Here is a 9,682-nt window from a genome sequence, read left to right on the forward strand (position 1 = left end):
CACGTTGATGTGTTAATTGTTGTGATAACACCTCCCGATTACAGGGGTCTAATTATCAACATGTTTGGCTGTCAGACTGCGTACCTGGCATGGCTTCGTGGGGCCGCAGGGGGCCCGGGGCTTCTAATGAAGATCTTGCTTACAGAAGCACACACAGGCTCAGCAAGGGGCCCCGGTGGTAACGAAGAACAAAATTCACATTTCCAACCCAACCGGGGTACCTGTGAATTCTAACGCACAGGAGCCAGGAATATTCATAGTGATACATTTTGATTGATATCCAGTCGTGAGGATGTGCCAAGTGTATATCTCTGGTAGTGGGAGGTGTGTGTGCATGCATGTGTTGTTATCCTCTTGCATGATGGTATGTGTGTGAGAGTGTGTGTGAATGCTATGTGTCATTGCAAGGAATGTTAGCGTTAGTGTTAGACAGTCAAACAAACAACAAATGAATATGCCACATTGTGAATCAGAGAGGCTGTCTACCTCCAGTTTGTGATTGGCAACGAACAAACATCAAATCTAAATGCACAGGATATTGATTATTCTCCCCGAAACTTGTTTGACTGATAATCCTCCATGCCCCCATTCCCAGCGTCTGGTGAAGTTGTTTGCAGTCTTGGGGAAAGCGCTCCAATCTCCACTTCTCAGCTGGGGAAGAGAAGCAGAGACAGGCTTCCATTGGTTTCAGAAATTGATAGATTTTTCACAGTCGCCATCGTGACTGCCTGATCTTGGGGCCTAGAGAGACAAACAGCTGTAGAATAAGCCCTGCTAAAGTTATTTACTTACACACTGACACCCAGTCAGCCGCTGTCAAACACACACACACACACACACACACACACACACAGGGAGAGGGAATAAAGGGTTTCTCTTTCCATCACCAAGTGGTTTCTGTAAATGCAGATCACAATTCCTATTACTGACACACAGCTTCAAAGCCTGAACCACACACACACACATAGCTTACTGAAAGACGTTACCTCCTGGGCTGGGCTTGACTCGCTCCGTCTGCAAAGTAGATTCACAGAAACCAGAATGAAAAGTCTTCTACTCACAATACCACGGAGCAATCTGGGACTCTGTTAAAACACATTGCCCATCATTGCAATAAAACTAATCTCACCATCTAACACTGTGTGGAGAAGGATGCTTCAGATGTTATGAAACACAATCAAGTGATAATTTATCTCCGGTCAGGCTTCAGACATCAGTTTGTTTATTTGTCGTCTTCCCTTTGCGAGGGGCGCGGTTTGTATTGTTTTGTGTCTGTAGAAGATGGAACTAATGCAATAACAAATCTCAGAAGACTTCTCCAGCATAATTCCCTAAAATCCATGTTCACAATCCAAACATTTTCAATAATGTGGACGACCCAGACTGATAAATAAAACTTCAACAATGCGCTTTTGATCCAAGCTGTAATAATGATTCCCATTTATGATTTGAGGTACATATTGAAAAGCAGGCCTAACTAAATTTATTGGAGACCTCTCTTGTAGTCCCTTCATTTTATCACTCCTGTATTTTCACGGCGCTTTCCTTGCCTGGGTGGTTTATTGAAAATATGAAATAAGATTGCCAGAAAAAATAATTTTATGGAAAGGATGCTTGTGCTTGCAGTGAGGTAAGTTATCAATAAAGCATGCTGATGATGCACTGTGGTGCTGATGGACTTGTAGCGCCATCTAGTGACAGACGGGACTTTGTGATGGAACTGTGTTCTCATGTTTTCTCAGGTTTGTGATTGGAAATGTAGAAATACCTGTAAAACCTACAATTCTTACTGAAAAAAAATGTGTTATATACTGCTCTTTAATATAAATTATATATTTTCACAGAAAGGTCATCAGGTCAAATTACTTCTACATCATGGTTCTCATGATCACAAGATAGAGGACAAAAAGGTATTTCATCTATTTTTATGGGTCAAGAATTTAGTGCTATGCTTTATTAAAAATATATATGCTTTAGAGGTATAAATCCAAGTAATTAATGTTGGAAGGAGGTGAACTGGTTCAACCATTTTATACACAATGAATGTATGCAGTTTGTGATGTCTCAGTTTCACAAAAAGAACCGATTATTTAACCAGAACCATTTTATTTAAAAAGAAATTTCATAATTTTTTCAACACAAGTCAGAAACATCTGAACATCATCTTACAGAACAAACAAAATATACAAAAATATGTCAGAGGAACAAACTGTAAACAAACAAACAAACGAACAAAAAATCTTCCAGATTAAGATTGCTCGTTCCGGCTACAATGTCCTCAACAGCAATCCATTGGAGGTCAGAATGGGGGGTAGAGGGCAATGGAACGTTGGACAGATCCTTAATGTCGAGGCATGGGGGCGCGTTGAGGAGGGGGCCCTGGGGGGTCAAACACACAAAGTTAGTTCAGAGCAAAGCAGTAGCCTATACTACAAAATAAGATCAGATCAGTGGTACACTGAGACTGAGGGCCTGTCCACACGGAGACGCTTTTTAGGTTAAACGCAGAGGTTTTGCTTCGTCTTGGCCGAGCGTCCAAACGAATCCTGTGAAGCAGGAGGGGTGTTCAAAACAGCAGGGGCTTTAGTTTGTGCCAATTGCCTTGTTTGCATATAGCATTTTGTGCTTTGCATATTTTGTAGGCTTGAAAGTGAGCATTTTTGTTGTGCTTCATCAACTTATTAATGCATCTATTACTATGAGCATGGCATTCACACTTTTCATAGACCACATTTTCATGGATCACATTTTTCAATTCACATTTTAATGCCATGACATTTTCTCATAGTAAATGGTGTGCTGAGAGAGAAAAACACTTGGGAAACACTGCCTTACATAATTAAGGTAAGATGAGAAAGGAAAAAAACTTTATTGCCCAGTAAATTGACATAGAATGGACAACAGCTAGGCTCACTGCGGTGAAAGTGGATTGGGACAGCTCCAAATATTTTCACAATTCAAATATTTTCAACAATTCAACATATTGAACGTTCTATTTGACCCTTTCAAATAAGATAACATATGGAATGTTAAAAAGGAAGTCTTGTGGGGCCATGCTGATAATGGAACTCTCTTGAAAGGGTCCATATGATGGGATATAAATAAATCAGTTAAATTGTTCCACTAGCGTTTAACTAGCATTGAGCTATCATCTGGAGTGACGCTCTGATTGATGATGGATTGAAGGATTCGTCACAGGGGACTGACCGTGAAATAAACAAATCACAGATGCGTAGTCTCTTCAATAGCTCATTGAATTGATCAAATCAATATCAAATGAACCTGGACCTAATAGGACCTTATGCTGGCACACGTGGGTGCTCAGCATTCTCTGTGGGTGAACACCATTCTCAACAAATATTCATGTGCTTAATGTGCAGAGTTCAGCTACTCTTACGGTGCAGCTAGGTGCACAGAGAAGGGAAAGATAACCCCCCCCCGCCCCAGATACACACATTCCCACACAAACACAGAAAGACAGACAACAAACAAATGCATACAAACACAGACACATAGCGCCACACAGAAACAGACATAGTCAGACGCGCGCACACAGACACGTGTGGTGAAAGCGGTCTTACCTGGGGAGGGCAGGAGACCTGCGCCTGGCGGGTGGTGAGTGATGAGGGAGGGCGGTGGGGCGCGAGGGCCGTGAGGTCCGGGCCCGTTCTGGGGCGGGGGCCCTCGACTCATGGGGGCTCCTCTGGGGGGGTGTGGGCCGTGGTGGCCCATGCGTGGGGGTGGGAAGCCCCGGGGACCGCGAGGACCAGGAGGCCGGTGGAGGGGCGCTGGAACACTGTCCATGGACAGGAGGGGAGGCGGCTTGCTTTTGGGGTACGTTCCTGACAAACACAAGAGAGACACAAGACGTTAAAAAGTGTCTCGGAGTGAACGCACACCTAGACAAATTCAAAGCACACGATGCAATGCCGAATGTCTGTTGAGTCCTGTTGGGTTGTTTTTGAGGGCAGAAAAAAGGCGCACTACGCAAACAGCAATGACTGGACACCATCAACTAGCCTGTGGGCTACATTTCGCTGCTAGCATAACATGCAGAAGTGGGTGCAGATAAACAAAACGAACAAAGCACTGCTGGCTCACCATTTTCCACAGCACTCAGTAATTGCGGTGTGCAATATATCTACTTCTAATCAAGCTGTTTGATAAGTTAACCTATAACCATGCATGACAAGTTGCAAATGACACAATCAGCATTATCAGCTTTGGGTCTTTTTGTTGTGGAAAGATAAAAGACGCTGAGGAGAAATAAAAGGTGAAACTATTAGACAGACAGTCATCCAGAGGAAAAACGCTAACTACCAACTACTGTATCTCCATACGGGAATATGTGATGCTTTCGCTGTGTTTCTTGCAATATGTAGGCAAGCCAAACAGCCAATAGAGCAATTATTTTCTCGACGGCTGTCGCTATCATTTTTTTCTCGATGATTCGGACCTTTGTCACCTAAACTAAACTAATCAGCTGCAGGAGCTACAGCGGCTCATCGACCGTCCAGATGTTAGCAGACGGTCTGACTGTCAGCTTGGTCTGTGGTCCCTTAAATAGGGCTGGTCCATTACAGCAAATATCTTGATCATAATCACTTTGGTCAATATCCTGATTATTCAAACCGATTACTCGAGCACTATCAATTTCTAAACTTTAAAAATGTGCAAAGGGGTGCGCTGGATTTATATTTCAACACAAAAACACTGTTGCAAAACAGAATGTGGCAAAACAATATCACTTGTTGATTTCAAAATAAAATGAACCATGCACCATGAAACATGGCGATTTTAATAGAGGTGATTTTATATTTACACCATTTCACATTATCCCCATTTCAATTTACATATGACAATTTTATAAAAAATCTCCAGGCCTGAAAATGGAAAGTGTTAAAAGTGGACGTTTTCAGATTTCAATATTAGTGAGAATCCTGGACCCTGTTGAATCATGGAACTGTGTGGTTAAGAAACATCATAGAAGTGGTCAGTCTCTTCCAGCTAAATCCTTGTAAGCCGTGCATTCTATCCCAGCTGACCTGAGATCTTGTTGAAAAGTACGGTCACAAATATGTGATTAGAATGTTAGCCATATGTTTCTATGTTTCCCATAGAGTCTAGACTGTATGGACCCTTTCAAGAGAGTTCCATTATCAGCATCATAGTTGACCCCACAAGACTTCCTTTTTAACATTCCATATGTTATCTTAATGCAGAGGAAGTAGATTGGGGCCCAAATAGAACGTTCAAGCATTGTTTTTATTGTTGAAAGGGTCCCTTTCAACAATAAAAACAAAAACAACTATTAGAACTATTAGTAAAACCACGGTTTCTGGGGTAAAGCCTTGGGCTTTTTCTATTTCCATGATTGAGGGTGGACCAGGGACGCGGCCCAGACGGCCTCAGGTCAGCCCTGGAGCAGGACAGAATTGGGGCTGAACCGAGGACTTTTGGAATGGAATACCACGCAACAATAAAACTGGAAAAATGTAAAAACAAACCGGTAGCATTTAGATTAGATACGATTTGATTTGATTAGATTACATTAGAATCAACTTTATGGTCATTATGCAGAGTACAAGTACAAAGACAACGAAATGCAGTTTGCGCCTAACCAGAAGTGCAAAAAAGTAGAAAAGCGCAATGTGATATACAAAGTATAGACAGTTGATGCATAGACAGGACAAGATATATAGTGCAGTGTGAGCAGTAGTATACAGTTGGCTTACAGAAGGCCGTTTAAAGTAATATCAATTAAATGTAAATATGTTTGTTTAGGATTGCCTAGCAACTTAAGTGGCTTTGCTTATTTTGTTCAAGAAAAACTATATACAGATATATAAAAACTTTGCAAAAGAATTAAGAATATAGCTTCTTACAATGTTATGATGTTTAAATGTCATAAATTTGACGTATGCTCGCGGTGTCGTTGCTAAGCACTGTTTAGAAGTTTCTAACATAGTTAGCTAATGTCCCTGATTTTACAGCTCCTTATGGAAACAGAACACAGAGACCACCCAACGGTGTTTTAAACTGGGGAAAAGCCTTGGGCCAGCCCAAGTCCTTAAAGCAACACGAAAGCACTTTTCCTCTGTTGCATGCACGCTATGTGTTTATCCAGCACCGGCTTTGGAAATAACAATGTCAACAGACAAGGTAGAGTATGTTGCATGATTTTATGAAAGTATGATGTATTGCGACATCAGAAGCAAGTCAAATTTGTAGTTTCTTATGTCTCATTCCATCAAACACGGTTATAGCCGACAGAGGGTTGCAAAGCGAATGCAGAAATGCCCTTCACCCTGTTACGAGTTGATGAACCACTGAAACGATTTTGGAAACATTATTTTAAGGTACAAAAAACTCCTTGGTGTTGCTTTAATGGAAAAGGACCATGAATCTATAGATCGTTTGCGTAAAATTCTAGAAGGAGCCAGGAAAATAATTCACTCGTCAACAGGTTAAGAACCGGCCCACCAAGCACACAGCGGAGCTGTGGTTCTCTTCCCGGAGTCACGGCTGGCCAGGCTTACCTGGCAAAGACATGATGGAACCTGGGGCTTGCCCCCCCATACCTGAAGGGGGAGGGGGTCCCGGTCGATCCCTCCGGGGGCCCTGCGATGGTCGGCGTGGGCAACAGGGGGGGAGGGGAGCCCATGCCTGTCGGCAGGCTGTTCCTGGAGGGTGCTGCTCCATCAGCCTCCTGAGCCGCAGCTGAGGCTAGGAACAAAACGCACCACCACCACCAGGGAAATACAACAGCAACTTAGCACCACTAATCACAAGCTTAAGGACATAATATAGGACATATTCATTATTTCAATTTTTGTACATTTATCAAACAGGTCCAATAATAAGAAAGGAGTGTAATAAAGTATGGAGAATTAGGGAAGACAATTCTAAGGGAAAAGAATAAAAGAAGCACAGCATAAGATGGCATTCATTAGAAAACATCTCAGATTCCTTTAGAGCGGCCGTGTCAGACTCATATTAGGCAGCGGCCCGGATTTGCTGGTATGAGACCTTGTGGGGGTCGTCATTATAATTTTTCTGCATGGGTATCAGATTGTTGTTTGATAATATACTCCTTTATTATAACCACGTATGAGCAAACAAGTACAAATCATGTACTGCGGTCATATACTGTTCTTTCTCTCTTGACCTTCCATGTCAGTTTTTTCAGCATCCTCCTTCCTAAGGATGTTTGTATTGCTAGGTTTAATCAATTTATCATATTATATATATATATATATATATATATATATATATATATATATATATGTAGAGAGATATTGCTTATTACACATTGTTGAAGACAACTGGATGTGAATCTAATTTTTCTTGTATTTTCTTCTCTTCCTACCCAAAACATCTGGCCCACGGGCCTTATGTTTGACACCCATACTTTAGAAAAATCAAGAGTGTGTGCTGCCCTCTAGAGGTCAGCTGGCATCTTTACACTGAAACGACTCATTCAATAAAACTGCAGTGAGACTCTACATCATCCTTAAAAGGATTTGGTCATGTGACACACCAATGTGAATGATGTTAACTAGACTATCTGCCTGTCAAAACAGTTTTCACACAGTAGATTCTGGGCAAGAGTGGTGTAGAGTGCATGTGTGTTTGTCTGTGTCTGTGTGTGTGAGTGTGTTGATGTGTATGTAGAGAAGAGGATGAGTAAGCTACAGCTTCAGTCTACAAACGGCTGATGTGCTCCCTCCCCTGAGAAAGCCTATGACTTTGCTACGAAAGTAGCATTTTAAGCCTGAGAATAAGGACACATAGGTGTTAAAAGTTAAGAACCCGGGAGCAGCTGGTGACCCCTGACCTTGCAGGTGTTCCTGGCGGCTGTGCAGGAAGTGGCTAAGAGTGTCCAGCTCCTCTGGGTACAGGTGCACGCCCTCAGCCAGCAACAGGAGCAGGTGGCGCGTGGCGGCGGGCACCGCGTGGCGCTCCAGCTTGTCGCGCGCCAGGTAGTCGTCTGCCAGCTCGGCCGCGCGCACCGCCAGTTCGCCGGGATCGCGGACCGGCTTGCCGTCCCGCACGCGCCCGTACTCCACCATCACAAAGTCCAGGGCATGGTCCCGCGGCATGTTCCGGTGAACTGAGGGGATGGGGAAATGGAAGGATGTGGGAGATGGGGGGTATAGGGAGAGGTCAGGAGATACAGAGAGAGACGTTAAGGATGACGGAGACAGACAAGAGCAGGGTGCGCCATCGCGACAATCACACCTTAGAGACCTTACGCACACAGAAATGACGCCATCTCAGGTCTCCTTTTAGGACTGCTTGCCGTTTTCATTGCGCTCATTCGAGAGTGTGACTGCACGTGTATTGCATGTAGGCTATCTGACCAATGGCTGTTAAGAGTCGGTTATTGCTGTTGGTATGGTAGGCTACAGGCTGGGAATTCAGCGGCTCAATTCCACTATGTGACTGCTGAACATGGGGAAAGGTGTTTAAATGCTTGTCATGGGGTTTAAAATGGGTGCAGTTTGGCGTGGCAGGTGTGACGTAGTGACAAGGTCTTGTGATGTTTTTCTGGTGAGCTTCTTAATGGAGACATTTTAAAATGGCAGGGCATCAGTGGGGGCATCATTTAAGCTACATCAAAATAAGGACAGCAGCCCAAGTAGGTCAGAATCACGAGTATGCGTTTTTTTACGGGGAAAGGACAGTTCCGTCAACACTTTATTTTAAACACTTCCATGGTCAACTTTAGAATGTGGACACGCTTAAAAGATTATCTGATTATATATTCTCCAATCATATAGTGACACCTCAGAAAGAGTCCTAGATTATAACACAACTACACAAGAAAATATTACATATTAAGGGAAAGAGAGACATGTGAATAGAATCATAATCTCTAAAATATTCATTTTGTTGCTCTAGACTCATCTGAGGTATTACCATAGAGAGAGCTGAAAACTACTTGACTAGCCTTTGAATGTATATGGTTGCAATTGCAATATGTGTGTTTGGCAGTAGTAACAGTGTAAACATTATGACTTGGAAAAAATGTTCTCAGAAACTGGCACGTTTTTAAACCTGTGAAAAAAACATTAGGTGAAGGCTGCAAAGACAGTGACTAACTTATATTTGCTATTACACTGAGAAATAAAATAGTGGTGGGCACAGATAAATCATTACTATTAGTTTAGCGGCTAACCGTATTTAATTATTAACAAACAGTTGGTTTTAACATTTGAGGTCAGAATTAAAAATGCTACATTTTGTGGCTTTAATTTATTGGCAGAAATGTCAATAACTGTAGAACAACTTCTGAAAATGTATGTGTATTATGCATTTGTGTATTTTGTTTTGTGTATTTTGTCAATTTTAGATGTCTGGTTGTAATTGGTGTTGTAATTTAAATGGTTTTTAAATGATGGGCTGCTAGGATGCGGTCTGATATGATACGAGTTAGAGGTTGTGACATTTTTCTTTCTGTCCTGACATTATGACTCATTACAAGTGATCAGCACAAATTGTCAAAGTATAGTCCAATCCTCTTTTCTTGGATGCAAATTTGCACAGAGACTGGTTTCCCAGTCAAATTCCGCTTTTTTTTTTTTTTGACTGAACTAGTTTACTACCTCCACCAAGAAGTTTATGGAGTGTGCTTTGTCTTCCTGTAAGCAGGATTTTGCAAGAAAACCACCGATCTGAT

The 9,682-nt window shown here is 42.2% G+C and overlaps 1 protein-coding gene across 1 annotated transcript; it reads right to left on the minus strand.

Moving 5' to 3' along the window:
• Positions 1-2,174: 2,174 nt before the first annotated feature.
• si:ch211-216l23.2 (uncharacterized protein LOC565061 homolog) lies at positions 2,175-8,113 on the minus strand. Its single transcript, XM_048257848.1, has 4 exons — positions 7,838-8,113; positions 6,582-6,726; positions 3,582-3,842; positions 2,175-2,379 (listed from the first exon to the last, which is right to left on the minus strand). The coding sequence occupies exons 1-4, from the start codon at positions 8,100-8,102 to the stop codon at positions 2,268-2,270; spliced, it is 783 nt and encodes a 260-aa protein (XP_048113805.1). The 5' UTR covers positions 8,103-8,113; the 3' UTR covers positions 2,175-2,267.
• Between the last annotated feature and the right edge of the window lie 1,569 nt (positions 8,114-9,682).

This window comes from Alosa alosa, chromosome 11 (genome assembly GCF_017589495.1).
Source record: "Alosa alosa isolate M-15738 ecotype Scorff River chromosome 11, AALO_Geno_1.1, whole genome shotgun sequence".
NCBI lineage: Eukaryota > Metazoa > Chordata > Actinopteri > Clupeiformes > Clupeidae > Alosa > Alosa alosa.

Bases quoted from the DNA above. Each gene is read 5' to 3' on its own strand.
- si:ch211-216l23.2 (XM_048257848.1), bottom strand. From the start codon at position 8,102: ATGCCGCGGGACCATGCCCTGGACTTTGTGATGGTGGAGTACGGGCGC. The intron at 6,727-7,837 runs GTCAGGGGTCAC...TTTTGTTCCTAG, and splicing joins CCGCCAGGAACACCTGCAAG to CCTCAGCTGCGGCTCAGGAG. The intron at 3,843-6,581 runs GTATGGGGGGGC...TGTGTTTGTCAG, and splicing joins GGGACCCCCTCCCCCTTCAG to GAACGTACCCCAAAAGCAAG.